Source organism: Mustelus asterias, chromosome 20, assembly GCF_964213995.1.
Source record: "Mustelus asterias chromosome 20, sMusAst1.hap1.1, whole genome shotgun sequence".
In the NCBI taxonomy this organism is placed as follows: domain Eukaryota; kingdom Metazoa; phylum Chordata; class Chondrichthyes; order Carcharhiniformes; family Triakidae; genus Mustelus; species Mustelus asterias.
In genome coordinates, this window is record NC_135820.1 from 5,684,999 (window position 1) to 5,709,851 (window position 24,853).

The window sequence follows — 24,853 nt, forward strand, 5'->3', positions numbered from 1 at the left end:
TAAAGGTGGTGGTAAACTGCCTTCTTGAACTGCTGCAGTCCCTGTGGTGTAGGTACACCGTAAGAGCTTTAACAACACCAGGTTAAAGTCCAACAGGTTTATTTGGGAGCAAATACCATTAGCTTTCGGAGTGCTGCTCCTTCGTCAGATGGAGTGGAAATCGGATTTCCACTCCATCTGACGAAGGAGCAGCGCTCCGAAAGCTAATGGTATTTGCTACCAAATAAACCTGTTGGACTTTAACCTGGTGTTGTTAAAACTCTTACTGTGTTCACCCCAGTCCAACACCGGCATCTCCACATCATGTGTCGGTACAACCACAGTGCTGTGAGGGAGGAAGTTCCAGGGTTGTCACCCAATGACAGTGAAGGAATGGCCAATATATTTCCAAGTCAGGATGGTGAGTGGTTTGGAGAGGAACCTCCAGGTGGTGGTGTTCCCAGGTAACTGCTGCTCTTGTCCTTCTAGATGGTAGTGGTCGTGGGTTTGGAAGGTGCTGTCGAAGCAGTCTGGGTGGGTTGGTGCAGTGCATCTTGTAATTGGTACACTCTGTTTCCACTGTGTGTGGAGGAAGTGAATATTTAAGGTGGTGGATGGGGTGCCAATCAAGTGGTTTTCTTTGTCCCGGATGATGTTGAGCTTGTTATCATCCAGGCAAGTGGAGAGTATTCCATCACGATCCTGACTTTGGCTTGGGCAGGGTTTGGGGAGTTGGAAAGTGAGTTACTTTCCCAACCTCTGACCTGCTCTGGTAGCCACAGTATTTACATGGTTAGTCCACTTCTGGTCAATGGTAACCCCCAGGATGCTAATAGTGGGGGATTCAGTAATGCTATTGAATGCCAAGGGGAGATGGTTAGATTCTCTGTTGTTGGTGATGGTCGTTGCCTGGCACTTGTGTGGCGTTGAACGTTACTTGTCACTTGTTAGCCCAAGCCTGGATATTGTCCAGAACTTGCTGCACACAGACTGCTCGATTATCTGAGGAGTTGCGAATGAAGCTGAACATTGTGCAGGGCATGTTGGCACAGTGGTTAGCACTGCTGCCTCACAGTGCCAGGGACTTGGGTTCAATTCCTGGCTTGGGTCACTGTCTGTGCGGAGTCTACACATTGTCTGCGTGGGTTTCCTCCCACAGTCCAAATGACGTGCTGGTTAGGTGCATTGGCCATGCTAAATTCTCCCAGTGTACCCGACAGGCACTGGAGTGCTGCCACTAGGGGATTTTCACAGTAACTTCATTGCAGTGTTAATGTAAGCCTACTTGTGACAAATAAATAAACTTTACTAAAATCGTGGACTCAGTGAGTTACAAAGACAACAATTTATTTTAATGGCAGAGAGAAAATGGGTTAAGTGCACACACTGAAGCAAACGCACCCATGGACCACGGACCAGTTAGAAGCCAGTCTCAACTCGCGAATACCCGTAATCCTTTGTGATTCAGCAGTGTCCATTCCTTATTTCTGTGACTGGTATTTTTTGGTGAAGCATTAAGGCAGAAGGTAAAAGTCGGTAACTGGTATAAATTAGAACAGCGCTATCACACAACTCTAATGTAAGCTTATCATTACAGTGACCTGCCCCTTTGAAAAGAACCCATCAGGACAAACACTCATTGGCCACGCTTTCAAAGTCAAGCTGGCCTCCATATTGTCCCAGCCCTGATGAGGTTTCAGCAACAACATTCATTGACCAAGACATTGTCCAGTGGGTTTCAGCAGTTGGTTGACATCCCAGAGAGAGACGCTTTCAGCATTTACTTCTGAAAGTCCCGTCGTGGAACCTGCGACCTCAGCAAAGTGCTCTCCGCAGCTTAGCCGCCTGTCCAACAGAGAGGAAACAATATTAACTGAGAAACAGCAGGAGATGGCAACATTCATCGCAATATCAAAACTGCGCACAAGGACATCTGGGCACTACAGATTAACGCACTTATAACAATCACACACTAATAATGGTTGGAAGGATATTGAACTTAAAATCGAACATTTTTCCTCCAGTCACAGGTATGTGGACATACATAGGCATTGGCGAGGCAGGGTGGGGGGAGCGGTCGCCAGAACATTTTCAGCCCAGTTTGGTGCACAAGACCAGAAGACCATGAGACATAGGAGCAGAATTAGGCCACTTGGCCCATTGAGTCATTCAATCATGGCTGATATTTTTCTCATTCCCATTCTTCTGTCTTTTCCCCATAACCCCTGATTCCTTTTTAACCAAGGACCTATCTATCTCTGTCTTAAAGACACTCAATGACCTGGACTCCACAGCCTTCTGCGGCAGAGTTCCACAGATTCACCACTCTCTGGCTGAAGAAATTCCTTCTCATCTCTGTTTTAAAGGATCGTCCCTTTAGTTTGAGGTTGTGCCCCCTGGTTCTAGTTTTTCCTACGAGTGGAAACATCCTCTCCACGTCTACTCTATCCAGGTCTTGCAGTATCTTGTAAGTTTCAATAAGATCCCCCCTCATCCTTCTAAACTCCAACGAGAAAAACCCAGAGTCCTCAACCATTCCTCATACGACAGGTGAACCTCAAAGCCACAAAACTGTCCCAATCACATTAACCTCCACCACGTCTTTCAATACACAGTCCCATCCCTTACACCAGTGTTTTGTATGGTGCTACAGGGGAAGCATGGCAGCACAGTGGTTAGCACTGCTGCCTCACAGCGCCAGGGACCCAGGTTCAATTCCAGTCTCGGATGACTGTGTGGAGTTTGCACGTTCTCCCCGTGTTTGTGTGGGTTTCCTCCCACAGTCCAAAGATGTGCAGGTTAGGTTGATTGGCCATTCTAAATTGCCCCGTAATGTCAGGGGGACCAGCAGGGTACATATAAAGTTTATTTTTTTATTAATGCCACAAGAAGGCTTATGTTAACACTGCAGTGAAATTATTGTGAAAATTACCTAGTCACCACACTCCGGCGCCTGTTTGGGTACACTGAGGGAGAATTTAGCACGGCCAATGCACCTAACCAGCACGTCTTTTGGATTGTGGGAGGAAATTGGAACACCCGGAGGAAACCCACGCAGACACGGGGAGAACGTGCAGACTCCACAGAGACAGTAACCCAAACCGAGAGTCAAACCCAGGTCCCTGGCACTTTGAGGCAGCAGTGCTAATCACTGTGCAACCGTGCCACCCAAGGAAGTCGGGTCTGAGTGGGATTGTTGTTGGTGCAGGTTCAATGGGCCAAATGGCCTCCTTCTGCACTGTAGGGATTTTCTGATTCTGTATATAACAAATCCACTTCCAGGCTAGTGTGTGCCATTGGGGCAGGGGGACATCATCACGCACTCCCCCCCCCGCCCCACCAGAAATGATATTTTGGTTAAGTTTCCTTTGATGTTCTTTTGTTGGGTAAAGTGCCCCACCTGGGGCAGTCACCCACCCCTCTCATGTTTGCTTAATTTATTGATTTTTGTTTTATCATTAGGATATACAACAAGTTATAGAGTCATAGAGTTATAGAGGTTTACAGCATGGAAACAGGCCCTTCGACCCAAGTTGTCCATGCTGCTCCTTTTTTTAAACCCCTAAGCTAATCCCAATTGCCCGCATTTGGCCCATATCCCTCTATACCCATCTTACCCATGTAATTACTACTACCTCTGACAGTTTGCTCCAGACACTCACCACCCTCTGTGTGAAACAATTGCACCTCTGGACACTTTTGTATCTCTCCCCTCTCACCTTAAACCCATGCCCTCTAGTTTTAGACTCCCCTACCTTTGGGAAAAGAGTGAGACTATCTAGCTGATCTGTGCCCCTCATTATTTTATAGGCTTCTACAAGATCACCCTTCAGCCTTTTACGCTCCAGAGAAAAAAGTCCCAGTCTATCCAGCCTCTCCTTATAACTCAAACCATCAAGTCCCGGTAGCAGCCTAGTAAATCTCTTCTGCACTCTTTCTAGTTCAATAACATCCTTTCTATAATAGGGTGACCAGAAGTCCATTGATTGCATTCCTCCCCGTGTTCACATCTCTAGGCCCGGGAGCAGCCTGGAGACAAGGTGTTGCCGTGAATGGTGTTCTCCTCTCCATCTGTCCGCTGCTATCAGAAACATTTCACTTTCCGTTTGTTCAGCTCAAGTTGGGGGATTCAAATTCTGCTGAAAATAAATGACTCATTCATTTCCTTGACAAGTTCAGTCTTGTCTCTATTCTTTCGGTTATTTCTGTAGCTCAGCGATGTTTGTTTTCAATTTTCCTCATGGATTATCGCAGGGATTAATCCCACGGCTCCTACAACTGGGGGCAATGGTCCTTTTCAATTCCCTCCCCAATGCTCCCCCCAGGAACGCTCAGCAAAACCATTCATCGCATGTAGTCATAATCGGTGAAATCCAGAACTGAACAGGAAAGAGTTTCAAAGACGCAATATGTCATAATGTCTGGTGTAGAACAAATGTCCTCCTGTTCGCCTTGTGGCGTCACCACCATCATTTTGATATCCAGTCCAAAGATGTGTGGGTTAGGTTGATTGGCCAGGTTATTTTGACTCAAGTGACAGGGGGGTTGATGCGCTATCAATAAGGCGAAAGACTACCGATATGCCAATATAAGTGTAGGCTTTTATTCACAACAGAATCAGGAGCAGATCCCAACAAATAACCGACCTGGACTGAACAAGGGGGAGGAGACAGCCACCTTTATACTAGGTGCTGAGGGGAGGACCCAAACTGGAAGGGGATGTGTCCAGGTATGACAAGCACACACAACGGTGGTCCATATAGGACAAAGGCACAACTGAGGTCCACCACAGGGGTTAACAGGGTAAATGAGGGTTACGGAGATAGGACCTGGGTGGGATTGTGGTCGGTATGGACTCAATGGGCCGAATGGCCTCCTTCTGCACTGTAAGGATTCAATGATTCTGTGATAATGTTTCTGAATAAAATGGTGATAAAGGAGGCAGTGGCGTAGTAGTGTTTTCACTGGACTAGTCATCCAGAGACCCAGGCCAAGATGTGGGGACCCTGGTTCAAATCCCACCACGGCAGATGGTGAAATTTGAATTCAATAAAAATCTGGACTTAAAAGTCTAACAATTAACATGAAACCATTGTTGATTGTCGTAAAAACCCATCACTAGTATCCTTTAGGGGAAAGAAATCTGCTGTCCTTACCTGATCTGAACTACATGTGAGTTCAGATCCATAGCAATGTGGTTGACACTCAAATGCCCTCTGAAATGGAGGACTGTGAGAGGCGGGCAATAAATTTTGGCCCAGCCAGCGATACCCACTTCTCATAAATGAAAAAAAGAAGTGAGTCAGATGTTTGAGGAATTCATTCAGAAGTGCCATTCAGAAGTAAAGGTCTAAAATTATACATAGGCTTCTCGAAACGCTGCGAAATGACAAAAGCCTGACCGCAAGTCAGTTGCAGGCAGCAATACGAGTTCTTGTGGTAGATTATTTTAACAAGATTAAGATCTTTGAAAAAAAGAGGTGGGCTTTGAACTTCCTAACAATGTGGCAGTTACTGCAACACTGTTAGAATTGAAATGTGTTTTCGGGCGTGGTGAGAAATTATGACTAATTTCTTCTAATCGCAGACAGCTGCGTGTCCAATCCACAAGATGCACTGCAGGAACTCACCAAGGTTCTTTAGGCAACACCTTCCAAACCCATGACTGCAGATGGACAAGTGCTGCAGACACATGGGTACATCACCAGATAGAATCATAGAATCCCTACAGTGCAGATGGAGGCCATTCAGCCTGTCGAGTCTACACCAACTGAGCATCTCACCAAGGCCCACACTCCCGCCCGAGCCCCATAACCCCATGTATTTACTCCGCTAATCCCCCTAACCTACACACCTTGGGACACTAAGGGGAAATTTAGCATGTCCAATCCACCTAACCTACATATCTTTGGAGCGTGGGAGGAAACCAGAGCACCTGGAGGAAATCCACGCACACACGGGGAGAATGTGCAAACTCCACACAGACAGTCATCCAAGGCTGGAACCGAACCTAGGGTCCCTGGCACTGTGAGGCAGTACTGTGCCACCATGCTGCCCCATGGACTGCAGCGGTTCGAGAAGGCAGCTCACCACTTCCTTCTGAAGGCCAATTAGGGATGGGCAATAAACGCTGGTCGAGCCAGCAAAACCCACTTCCTGTGAATGTACAAAAACTCAATTTGCCTTTTCATTAATGTGCACATCAAGTTGTTTGAGAAGATAACGCAAGTCTGTAGGATATATGATACAGAAGAAAGGACCAGTTGCCCAGAGCAAGCAGTCCCTGCCCCACACCAGCCTCAGATTATGTTCCACTGGAGTCTCGTCCAAGCTTCTCTCATCTAAACCCATCATAGTGACCCTATATTATTTTCTGCCTCACATGCTTCTGTATTTTTGCCTTAAATGTGTGTGTACAATTCGTTTCCAACACTCCTTGTGGAGGCCAGTTCCATATTCAGATCAATCTCCGGGTAAAAAAGTTTCTTCTGAATTCCCTATTGGAGTTATTGGTGACTATCTCACTGTGATGACTCTTCCCTGCCAGTGGGAACATTCTTTTTGTATCCACTCTATTGGAACCCTTCATACTTTTAAAGACCTCTGGTGGGTCACCCCTCAGCCTTCTTTACCCAAACGAAAATGGCGCAGACATCTCACCCTTTCCTGATAATGTTCCGGGTTTCATCCCTGTGAATCTTCCCTACACCCTCTCCGGTGACTGTATATCCTTTTGATAAATTGGTGACCAAAACTAGACGCAATGCTCCAAATGTGGTCGAGACAAGGTTTGATACTGGTTAACTTCCCTACTTTTCAATTCTATCACTCTAAAAGTCAAACTAATTTCTTTGATTTGCCTTTTTTATGGTCCTTGCTAACCTATGGAGCAACATTTGGTGATTGGATGTATTTATACTCTGAGATCCCTCTGTTCCTCCACTGCATTTAGACTTGCACCTTCCAAGTAATAAGTAACCTTTCTATTCATAGAATCATAGAAGATTTATAAAATCACTACAGTATAGAAGGAGGCCATTTGGCCCATCGAGTCTGCACCAACCCTCCGAAATCGTCTCATACCAAGGCCCACCCCGCCCTATCCCAGTAATGCCACATGTTTACAATGGCCAATCCACTTAACCTTCACATCCCTGGACACTAAGAGACAATTTAGCATGGCCAATCCACCTAACCTACACATCTTTGGATTGTGGGAGGAAATCGGAGCACGCAGAGGAAACCCATGCAGACACAGTGAGAATGCAAACTCCACACAGACAGTGACCCAAGGCCGGAATTAAACCCGGGTCCTTGCCACTGTGAGGCTAACCACTGTGTCACCCTGCCACCAGTCAAATATTCTGGAAAGGACTTTGCATCCTGTTAGCTCAGGAAATTATTTTGCCCGACGTGTTGGGTGAGGAGTGAGTAAATGAAAGTCACATACCTCGCTGCTTGAAGATTACACAAGCGCAGATGGCAATCAGGGCCAGGACACCAACAACAGCAGCGGCAATCCAGGACTTATTCTTGTAATCTTCAAGATCGTCTGTTTCTGAAAGAAAGGGTGGGAGGGGAGGCAGGTGAAGTAATTGACACGATCTTGCCACCAAAATAAGTAGAAAAAGCCTTTTGGTGTACAGAGCCTGAGTATTGCTGGAGAAAGAGACACACCATCAAATTTTTTCACCTGGCACTCATCAGGACAATTCACAAGAACGTCAAATTGTATAGAGAGCAATAATTTATATTGCACTTGAATAGAGTGCTGATTGTTTGGCAAGTAGACTCTGATTGGACGGCCTAAATTATTGCTCCCTTTATAATTTGGTATCCTTGCAAATTGTCCTGATGAGTGCAGGTTGAAAGGCTTCAATGGCATATCTCTTTTTAGCCAAACTCAGAAACAAGTACACTTCATACATCAGGAAGAATCAGTCAAGTTTCATTTTTAAACTGATAATCATGAACACGATTGATAAATTAACTCCAATTACAAATCAGGTTGTCAATTTTGGCAGATATACGTATCAGTTGTTTTCTTGTGTACTTTGTCCCATCACCTCACCTTTTCTCTGAGCAAAATATTGGGTCCATTTGAAACCGGATTATAAACCCCAAATCAATTCCTTTCATGAAAATGTATGCAGTTGAATTGGATTAAGTTTGCATTTTGATCAGGAAAGCTGCCCGTGTTTGGTAAAAATAGTACCACCCTGCTAAAATCCTGAAGGAACACAAAGTTACCCTATCCACCCACATACACACTTGCAAAGGTTATATTTAGGCAGCGGTTCTCCAGCCACCATTATACACACACACACACACTATCTGATATTCCTTCTTTTCAGTCAGAGCAGTTCATTGCAACAGAAAAAAGATGCCATTGCATATTGTTGTGGGGAAAAGGGGCTCGCCAGCTGGTCCATTCTGTGCTCCCCTCAAAAGACCAGATTAAGCTTTGGAGTTTAAATTGGCTTTTATTTCAAGCAGGGAATCTGCATGTGGCTTACAGACTCCCTGAACAAAGAAATACAATGGCAATTATGCCCTCTGGCTCATCAGCAAATAATTAACATACACTCATCGAAATTGAACATAAATTCGAAAGCAGTCAATATCCAATCCCAACTAATAGCTCTAATTTCTTGGTTTGTTTCCCATGCTAACGATTAACCAATTACAACAACTCTAGGCTTGCCTAATTACTATATCCAATCATTAACATTGCACATACACAAGCTACATTATCAATAAATGCATGTCCATAGTCCTTAACTTTCTAACACCCTGGTTAGTGACTTATGATTTCTATCATAGAAACCAGAAGCAGGAGTAGACCATTTGGCCCTTCGAGCCTGCTCCATCATTCATTATGGTCATGGCTGATACATTCTATCTACTTCTGACTTAAAAATATTCCACTCTATCTCCATTGCTCCCTGGAAATGGGAATCCAAGATTTTTCTTATCTCCATCGTAAATAGGAGACCCCTTGTGGGCTACAGATCCCTAGTCTCTCCCACAAGGGAAAATGTCCTTTCAGCATCCAACGTGCCAAGTCCCCTCGTATAAATCAATAAGGTCACCTCTGAATCTTGCAATGTCAATGGGTACAGGCCCAACTTGACCAATATTTCCACCTCAGATAACATCAATGCCAGATCTCCAACAATCCCCGGCATCGATCCCTTCCTTGAACTGCTTCTAAAATTTATACATCCCTTCTTATACAAGCAGGCCAATGCTGCACTCTGTCGGTGTGGTCTCACCAATGCCCTGTATAGTTGTAACAAAACTTCCCTCTTTTTATACTCCATTCCTCTTGCAATAAAGGCCACCATTCCATTTGTCTTCCTATTCACTTACTGTGGCCTGCATACTACCTTTTTTGTGATTCATACATCGGGCCTTGGTGAGGCCACACCTAGAATATTGTGTGCAGTTTGGTTTCCTTTTCTGAGGAAGGATGTTCTTGCTCGCAAGGGAGTGCAGCGAAGGTTTGCCAGGCTGATTCCGGGAATGGCGGGACTGATGTATGAGTTACATACATTTACTAGGTTAGGATTGTTTTCGCTGGAATTCAGACGAATGAGGGGGGATCTCATAGAGATTTATATAATTCTAACAGGACGAGACAGGTTAGATGCAGGAAGGATATTCCCGATGGTGGGGGTGTCCAGAACAAGGGCTCACAGTCTGACGATTCAGGATAGACCATTTAGGACGGAGATGAGGAGACATTTCTCCACCTAAAGAGTGGTGAGCCTGTGGAGTTCATTGCCACAGGAAGTAGCTGATGTCAAAACATTGAATGTATTCAAGAGGCGGCTCGATATAGCACTTGGGGCGAATGGGATCAAAGATAATGGGGAGAAAGCAAGATTAGGCTATTGAGTTGGATGATCAGGTATGATCGTGATAAATGCGGAGCAGGCTCAAAGGGCCATATGGCCTCCTCCTACTCTTATCTTCTATGTTTCTAGGACATCCAGATCCCTCTGTATATCAGGGTTCTAACACGTGCTTGATAGCAAGAATTTCCTGGTAATTAACGGCAACACTTTGTGAGTTTATTTTACAATAGCTCCGTAAAATCGGCAAAGGTTTTTGCAGGGAAGGGTAATAGATATGGATTACATAAAAGATCCCAACATTCTTGGGGCTGGGAGGATAGGAAGAAGACTTAGGTCAGGCTGACAGACCAGTAGCTGGGGAGGAAACATAAGGATGCACCAGTGGGTGTCTCCCCCATTTTCACTGTGGTGGAGATAAGAGGACGGGTCAGGGAGGCGGGCAGAGGGCTGGTGAGAGGGGGGTGCGGGTGAGGGAGTTGCGGGGGGAAGGTTCACTATATTGAATCTAGGAATGAAGGGCTTGTTTTATGAAGAGAGATTGAGCAGTTTAGGCCTCTACCTGTTGGGGTTTAGAAGAATGAGAGGAGATCTAATTGAGGTAAAGTATATTTATTAGTCACAAGCAGGCTTACATTCACACTGCAATGAAGTTACTGTGAAAATCCCCAGTAGCCACACTCCAGCACCTGTTCAGGTACACTGAGGGAGAATTTTGCATGGCCAATCCACCTAACCTGCACAGCTTTGGACTGTGGGAGGAAACCGGAGCATGCGGAGGAAACCCAAGCAGACATGGGAAGAACATGCAAACTCCACACAGAAAGTCACTCAAGGCCAGAATTGAACCCAGGTCCCTGGCGCTGTGAGGAAGCAGTGCTAACCACTGTGCCACTCCTAACTGATTGTCACTCATTACAACTGAAGGTTGGGCAGCCTCCCCCTGCCGACTGGAGCCATTACTCAGGCCTGTGATGATATGTAAGTCAGCATATACCGGACTGGCTCATTTCACAGACCTGAAGTATTAGCTCTGTCTCTCTATTGCTTCACATATGCTGTGACAACGTGATTGGCACAGTGGCACAGTGGTTAGCACTGCTGGCTTACGACACCAAGGATCCGTGTTCGATTACCAGCTTGGGTCACTGTCTGTGTGGAGTTTGTACGTTCTCCCCGTGTCTGCGTAAGTTTCCTCCGGAAACTCCAGTTTCCTCCCACAAGTCTTCAGGACATAATGGCTAGATACATTGGTCGTCCTAAATTCTCCCTCGGTGTACCCAAACAGGTGCCGGAGTGTGGCTACTAGGGGATTTTCACAGTAACTTCATTGCAGTGTTAATGTAAACCTACTTGTGACTAATAAATATACTTTACCTCAATTAGATCTCCTCTCATTCTTCTAAACTCCAATGAGTAGAGGCCTAAACTGCTCAATCTCTCCTTATAAGGCCTGCCGAGTATTTCCCACACCGTCTGTTTTCATGTCTTGTCTCTGGCGGCCCAGCTTAAAGCCTCCGACAATCAAACTCAGAGCCACTAAGGACCCGGGGTGGTGGGTGGGGGGGTGAGTTTTTAAATGAGTCTTCAGGTCTGACAGTCACTGATCCTCTGGCGGAGCGAGAAATGTGACATTTTTGCTTCCGGCTCAAAGAGGACATATAAAAAAAAGGTCACAAAGAGTGATAGAAAACTACATCAAACTATTGGCCCGATTCGGAAGAGGGCTGAGAGTGGGGTCTTATCCTGATTCTGGCAACTGTGAGCTGATCTAACTCAAATGATTCCTTTTTTCTTCTTCTCATATTTTGCAACAAAGATTCATGGAAACCTTACACAGGTGGTTACTTACCCGTCGGAAAGATTTGCATAGATTTTTGTTGCACGAGCCTTGTTTTCTCGTTGTAGGTTTCACACGTGTAATTGCCCGAGTTGTCCTGGGTGATGTTACTGATGATCAACTGCTCTTTGTCATGGTGCAGATTGACCCCATTTCGATACCACCGAAATTTGGAAGGTGGAAAGGACTCCACTTCGCACGCGAGGGTAACGTTGGATCCGTAGAGAATCGTATGTTCCTTTGACGCCATCAGCAATTCGGTTTGATAGGGTCCATCTGCAGACATATGAGCAGATAAAAATATAACATCAGGGCAGTAGGAGACTCTATACCTCTATGGAACGACTGCTAGAGAATGACATTTAATGACTTTAATCTGCTTTACTATTATGTGGGCGTACATGGTTTTTCTAACCGGAAATGTCAATCAACCAATAATTCTATCAACTGATCTGATTGTCAACCTACTAATCTCGCTATTTACCAGACAACTAGTCAAAGAATAAACCAGTTAATAATCCAGTTGAAGCTTATCTATTTATTGTTACAAGTACACTCACATTAGGGCAGCACGGTGGCACAGTGGTTAGGACTGCTGCCTCACAGCGCCAGAGACCCGGGTTCGATGGCCGGCTGGGGTCACTGTCCGTGTGGAGTCTGCACGTTCTCCCTGTCTTGGCGTGGGTTCCCTCCGGGTGCTCTGGTTTCCTCTCACAGTCCGAAAGATGTGCTGGTTAGGTGCCTTGGCCATGCTAAATTCTCCCTCGGTGTACCCGGATAGGTGCCAGAGTGTGGCGACTCGGGGATTTTCACAGTAACTTCATTGTAGTGTTAATGTAAGCCTACCTGTGACTAATAAATAAACTTTACTTTACATTAACACTGCAATGAAGTTACTGTGAAAATCCCCCGAGTTGCCACACTCCAGCGCCTTTCGGGTACACCGAGGGAGAATTTAGGACGGCCAATGCATCTAGCCAGCACGTCCTGAAGACTTGTGGGAGGAAACTGGAGTTTCCGGAGGAAACCCACGCAGACACGGGGAGAATGTACAAAGTTCACACAGACAGTGACCCAAGTTGGTAATCGAACACGGATCCCTGGTGTCGTAAGCCAGCAGTGCTAACCACTATGCCACCATGCCACTCACGTTGTCACAGAAACATAGCAACAGAGGACTTAGGAGCAGGAGGAGGCCATTCTTCCCTTCTGGCCCTTGCTGTCACTGGATAAGATCATGACTAATCTGCTTGTGGACTCAGCTCTACGTTCCTGTCTGCCATCTACCTCCTCGCCACCCCTCCCTCCTCCAATCAACCTTGACTCCCTTGTCTAAGAAAAACCTGTCTCATTCAGCCTTGAAAATGTTTGGTGACCCAGCCCCCACTGCCCCCTGGGGAAGAGAATTCAACAGACTAACGACCCTCTGAAAGAAAATAAAATCTCCTCCCTGTTTTCTCTGGAGCGTAGAAGGCTTAGGGGTGATCTTATCGAGATCAATAAAATATTGAAGGGCATAGATAAGATGGATAGTCAACATCTTTCCCCAAAGGTAGGGAGTCTCAAACTGGAGGGCATAGGTTGAAGGTGAGAGGGGAGAAATACAAAAAGGTCCAGAGGGGCAGCTTTTTCACACAGAGGGTAGTGAGTGTCTGGAATGAGCTGCCAGAGGTAGTAGTAGAGGCGGGTACAATTTTGTCTTTTAAATAGCATTTAGACAGTTACATAGGTAAGACGGGTATAGAGATATCTGGGCCAGAAGCAGGCAATTGGGACTAGCTTAGTGGTAAAAATTGGGCAGCATGGACAAATTGGGCCAAAAAAAAAGGGCCTGTTTCCATGCTGTAAACCTCCATGACTCTATGTCATTGTATCAACAAGTGCATGGTTTGGCAGTCACATTATGAGTAGGTATGGACACAACTGGAACAATGGGTGTGGGGGAACCATAAGGAAGGTTATATCTTGACTGAGTAGGATAGACAGCTAGATATCAGAATGCTGCCATCAGAGTGTGGTCAACAAACTCTGAGCTAATCACCCATTTGTCATCTGGGATCGGTGAACTACTCTTTGTTGTCCCAGGTTGTTTGTATCTTGTCTATTTAGCTGAAGGATCAGATCTAAACTGTTCCTTCTTAATAAACTGTAATAAGTATTTGGAGGCAGAAGTCCCTTCACCAAAATCCCTTTATTTACAATTCCAACAGCAGTACACAGAGTGCTATCAGTCAGTGGTCTACCTTCAGGAGTCCCAGAGGAACTGACACTCCCGGTTAAATACAAGGAAAAGACTCCCTGATGGGTCCATCAATTGACTCCTTAATCAAGGTGTTCATATTGCAATAGGCCAACCTCAATGGCCTGATTGAAATTATTACATAAACTACCATGAATTACTGCAAAAACTGTGGCTCCCAGAACTTAAAATCTTACACATTGGAATGCCTTGGGCAGGGAAGTCACAGAGAGGCTTTTTTCATTGGACACGCATTCAGGACAAGGTGTCCACCATTTTGATCTTGAGATGAAGAGCTTATTCTTCACTCGGACGGTTGTGAATTGTCTACCCACCCACATGAAAGATCCTATCCTCACTTTTATGCCAAAATAGAAAAAGTATTGGGGGTCTAGTCTGGTTTCAGAGTATACCTGGGGGTTTCTGATCTAATACCTTAACAGATTCATGGTCATGGTGATTGTTAGACTTTTAATTCCAGATTGTTTTTATTTAAATCCAATTTTTCCATCTGCTGTGGTGGGACTCGAACCCTGGATCTACTGGCCCAGTGACAATGCCGCTATGCCATCACCACCACCGCACCCTCGGGTGTAAGGCAGGCAAGCATGACATACCATGACAGCAAGTCTCCTGGTGGGGGTAGCTACAAGCAACATCCACTAGGTTTACGCAACCCAGGTAGGCGAATCTACCCAATCGAGTTTACAAGTGCATGGATCATTGAAAGCGATTATTTTAGATTTCTCTGATCTTACACAAAACACACACACTGACATAGCTAACAGTAGGAAAAGGAATGATAACTTACCCACATGTGAATGCGGTAAGAGAATTAAAACAAGTAACAAATGATTTTAAGACATATAGGTTGATATTTTAAATGCATTTCAAAGTATTTTACTGTGATTAACATTTCAGTCAATGCAAGGTGCTGAAAGGCATAATGGGAAAGTTCAGCAGTTTAGAGCCAATGGTATGGGATGCCTCAGTTAGCGGACTCATATCATAGAATCCCTACAGTGCAGAAAGAGGCCATTCGGCCCATCGAGTCCGCACCGACCACCATCCCACCCAGGCCCTACCCCCATATCCCTACACATTTACCCGCTAATCCCTCTAACCTACGCATCTCAGGACACTAAGGGGCAATTTTAGCATGGCCAATCAACCTAACCCACACATCTTTGGACTGTGGGAGGAAACCAGAGCACCCGGAGGAAACCCACGCAGACACGAGGAGAATGTGCAAACTCCACACAGACAGTCACCCGAGCCGGGAATCGAACCCAGGTCCCGAGAGCTGTGAAGCAGCAGTGCTAACCACTGTGCTACCGTGCCAGCCTGGAAGATAATTATAAGGGAACACATTTTGCAATTTTCTGAATAGTTGGTTCGCAGCCCAGACTTAGATTAGGAGTGATCCTGGACGCAGCAACACATGTCTACTCAACTTGGCGATGAGCCGATGGGAACCTCAACTTTAACCTTTGCAGTGGTGTTTACCGTATCCAGGCAACAGGGAAATAATTTTAGCCAAGAGGGGTGTAACGTCCAGTTCGGAATGGACAAATGAGAAACCATTATGCTGGGAAGTACTGAACAATTGGCTGAAATAGGTGACAAAGATTTACATTGATGTATAGACATTAAATTAAATTACTTTTCAACTAATGAAAGGCGGAGAATTAGATTAAGAAAATGTAGAACTGATCTGTTTTTTACTGATAACATGAGAACTTATTCGAGCGGTCCAGGTATTCTGTAGCTGAGACCATCAATATAATTTCTTTTTGATTTGATTTATTATTGTCACAAGTGTTAACATATAGTGAAAAGTATTGTATCTTGTACACTATACAGACAAAACATACCGTTCAGAGAGAAGGAAATAAGAGAGTGCAGAATGTAGTGTTAAAGTCATAGCTAGGGTGTAGAGAAAGATCAACTTAATGCAAGGTAAGTCCATTCAAAAGTCTGACAGCAGCAGGGAAGAAGCTGTCTTGAGTCGGTTGGTACATGACCTCAGACTTTTATATCTTTTTCCCGAAGGAAGAAGGTGGAAGAGAGAATGTCCGGAGTGGGTGGGGTCCTTAATTATACTGGCTGCTTTGCCGAGGCAGCGGGAAGTGTAGACAGAGTCAATGGATGGGAGGCTGGTTTGCGTGATGGATTGGGCTGCATTCATGACGTTTTGTAGTTCCTTGCGGTCTTGGACAGAGCAGGAGCCATACCAAGCTGTGATACACCCAGAAAGAATACTTTCTATGGTGCACCTGTAAACGTTGACGACAGTCATAGCTGACATGCCAAATTTCCTTAGTCTTCTGAGAAAGTAGAGGTGTTGGTGGCCTTCCTTAACTATAGCGTCAGCATGGAGGGACTAGGACAGGTCTCTCATTGATCACTGGTTTTTTAATAGATTTACCTTTTTACTGTGACATTGGTTTCCTCAGTATATTTGCCACCTCATCAGAAAACCCTGCTAACAGTCATGGCTGAAACTACACTGCTGAAATATTCCAACTCCAATTCTCTTCCTGCACCCAGTCGTGCACTAAGGCAGACTTTTTTCTGTTTCCGTAGTTGGTAATTCCGAGAATAGTTCGCTAGTCTGTCACTAGGGTCATTTAGCTTGAGGGGCACCACTCCGCATCAAGCATGGCTGACCAGGAGCCTCTCCCACTCTTATCATCAGCCATTGGTATGTTCGAAGGATTTGCAGATTGATACGTAACTAGTTTGGTAACATTATGAATGCACTCACTAAAATGCGCATCCGTTAATATATCCCAAGGTGAGCTATTCCAATTCCCCTTTGATGTTGTGTTTTTATTTCCTCACTCTACCTCCCAGACCATAAGAAATAGGAGCAGGAGTAGGCTATTCGGCCCCTCGAGCCTATTCCACCATTCAATAGGAGCATAGTTCATCCTATCCTTAATCACTTCCTCAGTATAAAAGTGGAGAAGTGTTGTTGCAATTGTATAGGGTAAGACCACATCTGGAGTATTGTGTCCAGTTTTGGTCTCCTTATTTGAGGAAGGATGTGGTGGGATTGGAAGCAGTTCAGATTGATTCTGGGGATGAAAGTGTTGATGTATGAGGAGAGATTAAACAGTTTGGGTTTATACTCGCTGGAGTTTAGAAGGACGAGAGGGGATCTGATCGAGGTATATAAAATACTAAAAGGGATTGATTGATAAAGTGAACCTCGATCAAATGTTTACCCTTATATGGGGCAATCTAGAAAAGAGGTCACAGGTATAGATTGAGAAGCGGTAGATTGAAAACTGAGATGAGGAGTAACTACTTCTCGCAGACGGTGGCGAATTTGTGGAACTTGGTGCACCATAGCGTGGTGGAGTCTGAATCATTGAATGATTTCAAGAAAGAGATAGATATATTTCTGATTAAAAAATAGGTTAAAGGGATGGATAGATGTGGATTTGAGACCAGAGAGAGATAATGCCATGATCTGATTGAATGGCGGAGCAAGCTCGAAGGGCTGAATTTGCCTACTTCTGCTCCTAATTCCCATGTTCCGATATTCCTATATCATCCTATCTCATTCATGGAGAAAATGTATAGTCCAATAAAATGTTTCATATTGGGCGAGATCGACTGGCTGCTTACCCAGGCTGGATCTTATGGTCCTGTTGATTCCCGTACCCCTGTCACGGGCTTTCCAGCGCCGTGAGGTGGATTCAACAGGAAATCCCATTGACAATGGCGGGACCAGAAGACCTCACCATGGTAGAGGCCAGAAAATCTCACCCAATATCTTTAAAACAGGAATTAAACATTCTCACCTGATTCCAGGTATTTTGCTTTTTTTTTTAAACCTCTTGAAGAATAATTTATTCCTTCAAATGTAACCCACGAGATTGTGCCTGACACTTGACTTAAATTTTAAAATAATCCTACATTCAAACGGTCGTTTTATTTGGCTGACGGGCTTTGTTAGTGATCAATATTTTCCTTCCCATTCTTAAAGCCAGCCATTGGAAGGATTGGCAGGTTATCACTGTTTGAATACACCTTCCTTGGCTGTCAAGTCCTGGGGTGGGATTTGAACTCAGAGGCAAGGACGCTAACTTACTGCACCACACTCTTTACCACAAGTTGTAAGATACAATTCTGCCTGGATTAAAGGGTATGAGTTATAAGGAGAGGCTGGACAAACTAGGGTTGTTTTCTCTGGAGGCTGAGAGGAGACCTGATAGAAGTCTATAAAACGATGACAGTCATAGATAGGGTTGACAGTCAGAATCTTTTTCCCAGAGTTGAAATGTCTAATACTAGGGGGCATGCACTTAAGGTGAGCGGGGGAAAGTTCAAAGGAGATGCGAGGGACAAGTTTTTTACACAGTGAGCGTTAGATGTCTGGAACATAGAAACATAGAAGATAGGAGCAGAAGGAGGCTGTTTGGCCCTTTGAGCCTGCTCCACCATTCATCACAATCATGGCTCGTCCAACCCTAATCCTGCATTCTCCCCATAATCTTTGATCCCATTCGCCCCATGTGCTATTTACAGCCGCCTCTTGAATACATTCAATGTTTTGGCATCAACTACTTCCTACGGTAATGAACTCCACAGGCTCACCACTCTTTGGGTGAACAAATGGCTCCTCGCCTCCATCCTAAATGGTCTACCCCGAATCCTCAGATGATGAACGTGCTGCCAGGGGTGGTGGAGGAGGCAGATACGATAGGGGTGTTTAGGGAGCTTTTAAATAAGCACATGAATGTGCAAGGAGTAGAGGGATATGGACAAAGGACAGGCAGAAGGGTTTAGTTTAATTTGGTGTCATGTTCGGCACAACATTGTGGGCTGAAGAGCCTGTGTCGGTGCTGTATTGTTCTATGTCCTATGTAATTCAGTGAAAGACAGCTCAATACTCACAGTAAATGGTTAGTTCGAACTGGTCGCTCTCTTTGCTGCTGATCGTGCTCAGGGCTTTACACGTGTAGTTCCCCGTCTCAGATCTGTTCACTGCACTGAGTGTTAACGTCTTATTCCTTTCCGTAAGTTTCATGTTTCCTTCACTTGCGAGTATCTGCTGATCCTTGGCCCAAATAATGGAACGAAAATGGCCAGACACGTCACAGGTCAGAATCACGGTGTCAATGCCTTCCACTGGATGTGTAGCATTGGCAATGATTTTTGGTTTGGTAATACCTTCTGAGACAAAAAAAAATCACAGCTTTATTCTGAGAGAACAACCCTGTTTATTCTGCGCTGTGTTTGGAACTGCATTGACTGGACGGCACGGTGACACAGCGGTTAGCACTGCTGCCAGGGACCCGGGTTCGATTCCGGTCTCGGGTCACTGTCTGTGAGGAGTTTTCACATTCTCCCTGTGTCTGTGTGGGTTTCCGTCGGGTGCTCCGGTTTCCTCCCACAGTACAAAGATGTGCAAGTTAGGTGGATTGGCCATGCTAACTTGCCCCATAATGTCCAAAGATGTGCAGGTTAGGTTGATTGGCCATGCTAAATTGCCCCGTAATGGCCAAAGATGTGCCGGTTAGCTGGATTGGCCATGCTAAATTGCCCTTAGTGTCCCACAGTGTGCAGGTTAGGTGGATTGGTCATGCTAAATTGTCCCATAATGTCCGAAGATATGCAGGTTAGGTGGATTGACCATGCTAAATTGCCTCTTAATGTTGCAAGATGGGGTTAGATGAATTAGTCTTGGCAAATATGTGGGGCTACAGGGATAGGGTGAGGAGAGGATCCTGGGTAGGATACTCTGTCAGAGAAACGGTGCAGACTCAATGGGCCGAATGGCCTCTTTTGCACTGTAGGAATTCTGCAATTCTGTGACCTAAGAGCTGGGAGCAACTTTGGGTAATTCTTGTTGAGTGCCTTTGTGCTTGCTGCGAAATGAAATTGCAAGTTGGAGCAACAATGGTTTACTCGTAATTAAGCACATCACTTCATGAACAAATCACTGCATAGTGTTACAAAGCAGCTGTACAACAATCACTTTTTACCTAGTTTACACAATAAACCAATTACGATCATTGCATCTTGTACGGGTAAATCTGCAAGGTTAGGGAAATGACACTGGCCACACAAAGCAATTTCTTTTAGGACCCTGGTTAGACCCCACTTGGAGTACTGCGCGCAGTTCTGGTCACCTCATTACAGGAAAGATGTTGAAGCCATTGAAAGGGTGCAGAGGAGATTTACAAGGATGTTGCCTGGATTGGGGGGCATGCCTCATGAGGATAGGTTGAGGGAGCTTGGTCTCTTCTCCCTGGAGAGACGAAGGATGAGAGGTGACCTGATAGAGGTTTACAAGATGTTGAGAGGTCTGGATAGGGTAGACTCTCAGAGGCTATTTCCAAGGGCTGAAATGGTTGCTACGAGAGGACACAGGTTTAAGGTGCTGGGGGGTAGGTACAGAGGAGATGTCAGGGGTAAGTTTTTCACTCAGAGGGTGGTGGGTGAGTGGAATCGGCTGACGTCGGTGGTGGTGGAGGCAAACTCGTTGGGGTCTTTTAAGAGACTTCTGGATGAGTACATGGGATTTAATGGGATTGAGGGCTATAGATAGGACTAGAGGTGGGGATGTGATCGGCGCAACTTGTGGGCCGAAGGGCCTGTTTGTGCTGTGGCTTTCTATGCTCTATGTTCTAAATGATCCCTCTGTGGGATGAGAGCGTTACTGGCTATACCAGCACTGATTGCCCATCCCTAATTGCCCCTTGAGAAGGTGATGGCGAGCTGCCTTCTTAAACACCACAGTCCCTGAGGTGTGGGAATACCCACAGTGCTGTAAAGGAGGGAGTTCCAGGATTTTGACCCAGCGACTTTGGAAGTCTGTGCCTCAGAAGGTGGTGGAGGCGGGGCCATTGAATTTGTAGAGAGATTCTTGTTGGGCAATATTGGGGGTAGATGTGAATGTGGGGTTAGAAACATAAACAGATCAGCCATGGCCCTATTGAATAGCAGAGCTGGCTGGAGGGGCTGAATGGCCTACATATTCACAGCAATGAACAAGCAAGCCACTCAGTTCAAGGGCAATTAGGGAATGGGCAACAACTGCAGGCCTAGCCAACAGCCCATGAAATAATTTTTTTATAGACTTTGCCAGCTAATAACACAGATATAAATTCACTGAGAGCAGAAATACCAGCTAGTCTGTTAGAAATACTGGGAGGTACAACAGACTGAATATACCTTCTAGGCCTTGTACTAGAGTTAATTCACATGTGGGTACTCTCCGACCCACACAGCCTGACAAAGAGCTGGAATGTGAAAATGTGGTTCTGCAAATATGTATTGAAAGGACACCAAGAAATAAAAACAGCTGGATTTACACAACATAACCACAAACATCTGGCAGAAAAATTTATGTGGGGGTGGGGGGAGGGTGGGGTGGGGGAATGTTTGCAGTTCTTTTTATGGATATCAGCAAACCTCTCAGCACAGATTCCTTCAACGATTCCAGAAAGAATTTGACACCTCGACCTGTCCCAACAAGAAGAGAATGGTTAAGAGGCCAATTTCCCCATCACTTGGTGCTGGGAGGTAACATTTTGGAATGCAGCAACATGAAACAAAACCAAGAGGGATAGCTTGCCAAGTGTATGATTTATGTCGATGATTTGAATATCAGATTAACTTTTTACAATGGCCATGTTCTCTTCCCTGTATTAAAGCAGCCTGGATATGATCTATGTAGAAATATTGAGTATTACTGCTCATTCTGTAATGGCCATTTTAGAATGTTTTGTGATGTTCTTTAAGATATTTTATGAATAATATATTATATAATATTTTATGGGGCAGCATGGGTGGCACAGTGGTTAGCCCTGCTGCTTCACAGTGCCAAGGACCTGAGTTCAATTCCGGCCTTGGGTGACTGTATGTGTGTCTGTATGGGTTTCCTCCGGGTGCTCCGGTTTCCTCCCACACTCCAAAGATGCGCAGGTTAGGTGGATTGGCCATGCTAAATTGCTTCTCAGTGTCTCAAGATGTCGAGGTTAGATGGATTAGCCATGGTAAACGTATGGGGTTATGGAGATATGGTGGGCAAATGGGCCTGGATAAGACATTGGGTGAGATTGTCCGGCTTCCCAGCTGTGTGTTTCCTGCCAGTAGGCGGTGGTGCGTTGTTTGCTCACGGCGGGCATCTCTGGTCCCGCCGCTGTCAGTGGGAAACCCGTGGGCGGGTGTACGCTTCCGATGGGACCGGAGAATCCCGCCAGCGTGACTGGCCGGAGAATTCTAGCCACTCTGTCAGAGAGTAGGTTTAGACACGCTGGGCCAACTGGCCTCCTTCTGCACTGTAGGGATTCTATGCATATGTCCATGCACGAACTGGTACACAAAGTATAAAATAAAAACTTGCCAAATGTACAGATGAGGCTAGAACAACCCAAAACCAAGCATGGCTTATGTCAAAAATTTGAAAATAATTGCACTTTCTGCATTGACCGTTTTGTAATGTTTTGTAATGTTCATTTAGAATATTGTGTAACAATTCTGGTCACCACACTACCAGAAAGATGTGGATGCTTTGGAGAGGGTACAGAAGAGGTTTACCAGGATGTTGCCTGGTCTGGAGGGTATTAGCTATGAGGAGAGGTTGGAGAAACTCGGTTTGTTCTCACTGGAACGACGGAGGTTGAGGGGTGACCTGATAGAGGTTTATAAAATTATGAGTGGCATGGACCGAGTGGATAGTCAGATGCTCTTTCCTCGGATAGAAAAGTCAAATACTAGGGGACATGGGTTTAAGGTGTGTGGGGAAAGGTTTAGAGGAGATGTGCGAGGTGAGTTTTTTGACACAGAGGGTGTTGAATGTCTGGAACGCGCTGCCTGGGGAGGTGGTGGGAACAGGTATGATAGCGGCATTTAAGGGGCAACTAGACGAATACGTGAATAGGATGAAAATGGAAGGATACATACTCCGTAAGTGCGTACAGTTTTAGATTAGGCAGGCATCATGATCGGCGCAGGCTTGGAGGGCTGAAGGGCCTGTTTCTGTGCTGTACTTTTCTTTGTTCTTTGTTCTTTGTTGTTCTTGAAGATTTTTTATGAATCGAGCATATTTTTGCAAAGTGAAAGATTCTGAACTGGGCTGAGCTTCAAAGTTACACCCCAGGTTATTAAACATGCAGAAATTTTCAGTAGATTTGGAAACCTCTCTGCTTAATAGCTGAGAACATTTAATCTGGGAACATGCTAATTGTTGGGATTAGGGAAGTTAGAGCAAGGAGTGGCGATGCTGCTGGGACACTGTAGCAGGAAGATGAAAGATTAATGCAGAGGTCACTGAAACCACCAGCAGTCAGGAGTGAGATTTTGGGGCAATATAGCTGGTGGGATAGGACACCACTGAAGGAAGTATTTCTGTGGGGAGGGGGTAAGATTTGTCTCGGGGGAAGCAGCAGGTGGGGCAAATTGCAAAGTGGGCAGCTTTTCCACCATTCCGTATATTTCCCAACATAAATTTCACCCACTTTGGGGTGGTATTGGGGCACAGTAGTTAGGGTGTGGGTAAGATGCTCATTCGGAGAGTTGGTGCAGAACTGATGGGCTGAATGGCCTCCGTCTGCATTGTAGAAATTCTATGGATTCATCCAAATTCATTGTTCATTGACATCAGTGAGAAAGATGAGTGGGCCATGCGATCTTGTCCACCTCCAGCCTTGTGAGTGAGCTTACCCTTGCTCCATCCTGGGGTCTGGTGTGAATAAGGCACAGTAAGAGTTTTAACAACAACAGGTTAAAGTCCAACAGGTTTATTTGGTAGCAAATGCCATTAGCTTTTAGAGCCCTGCTCCTTCGTCAGATGGAGTGGCAGATATCCATCTAATCTGACGAAGGAGCAGGGCTCCGAAAGCTAATGGCATTTGCTACCAAATAAACCTGTTGGACTTTAACCTGGTGTTGTTAAAACTCTTACTGTGTTTACCCCAGTCCAACGCCGGCATCTCCACATCGTGAATAAGGCATTCAGCTGAATAACAACTCCCTTTTATGTCGACCAGGGGTCATTTTATAAATATATATCTCTTCCTCAACCAATCGAGACCCTGTGATTTCTGGGTGGGGTTACACTTCCACGAGTACAACTCTCAGAGCCAGCTGAACAAATAGATCTCACCATCACATCCTGATGCAGAGGTGGTAAGTGAAGAGGAGAGGGTTACAGTACTTTAAATATCATACAATCTACAATGCAGAGGGAGGCCATTTGGCCCATCGAGCCTGCACCGACAACAATCCTACCCAGACCCTATCCCCGTAACTCCATACATAGTCCCCCTGACACTAAGGTGCAACTAAGCATGGCCAATTAACCTAACCCGCACATCTTTGGACTGTGGGAGGAAACCAGAGCACCCGGAGGAAACCCACGCAGACACGGGGAGAATGTGCAAACTCCACTCTTTAAGGTGAGAGGGGAGAGATGTAAAAGAGTCCAGAGGGGCAGTTTTTTCACACAGTCTGAAACAAGCTGTCAGAGGTAGTAGTAGAGGCAGGTACAATTTTGTCATTTAAAAAGCATTTAGACAGTTACAAGGGTAAGGTGGGTATAGAGGATATGAACCAAGCACGGGCAATTGAGAGTAGCTTAGTGGTTAAAAAAAGGGGCAAACAAGTTGGGCCGAAGGGCCTGTTTCCATGCTATAAACCACTGTGACTCTACACAGACAGTCACCCGAGGCCGGAATTGAACCCAGTTCACTGTGCCACCATGCCACCCCTAGCTGCATTGGAGAAGAGAACCCTCCAATGATCTCACTGGTGTTTCCAAAGCCTGCACATGATGGAAGTTAATGCACAGTCATAAACTCTACAGGAAAATGTAGCGCTATTCGAGAGGGTGAACCCTGCAAACATTTTTTTTTTACTTTAACAGGTCACACAAGGGGGTAATTCAACAAAGAACAAAGAACAATACAGCACAGGAAC

General features: G+C 45.3%; 1 protein-coding gene across 2 annotated transcripts in view; it reads right to left on the bottom strand.

Annotated features, from left to right (window-relative positions):
• Positions 1–1,305: 1,305 nt before the first annotated feature.
• LOC144508384 (cell adhesion molecule CEACAM5-like) overlaps positions 1,306–24,853 on the bottom strand; it is a 63,692-nt gene continuing 40,144 nt past the window's right edge. Inside the window, exons 7-10 of one of the 2 annotated variants that reach the window (XM_078236252.1) lie at positions 18,824–19,102; positions 11,689–11,952; positions 7,430–7,537; positions 1,306–1,824 (exon numbers count right to left, since the gene is read on the bottom strand). In XM_078236252.1, coding sequence (XP_078092378.1) covers positions 1,817–1,824; positions 7,430–7,537; positions 11,689–11,952; positions 18,824–19,102 — 659 coding nt within the window. In that variant the 3' untranslated portion in view covers positions 1,306–1,816. The remainder of the gene's footprint in view (positions 1,825–7,429; positions 7,538–11,688; positions 11,953–18,823; positions 19,103–24,853) is intronic. The other variant, XM_078236253.1, reaches the window with a different exon arrangement.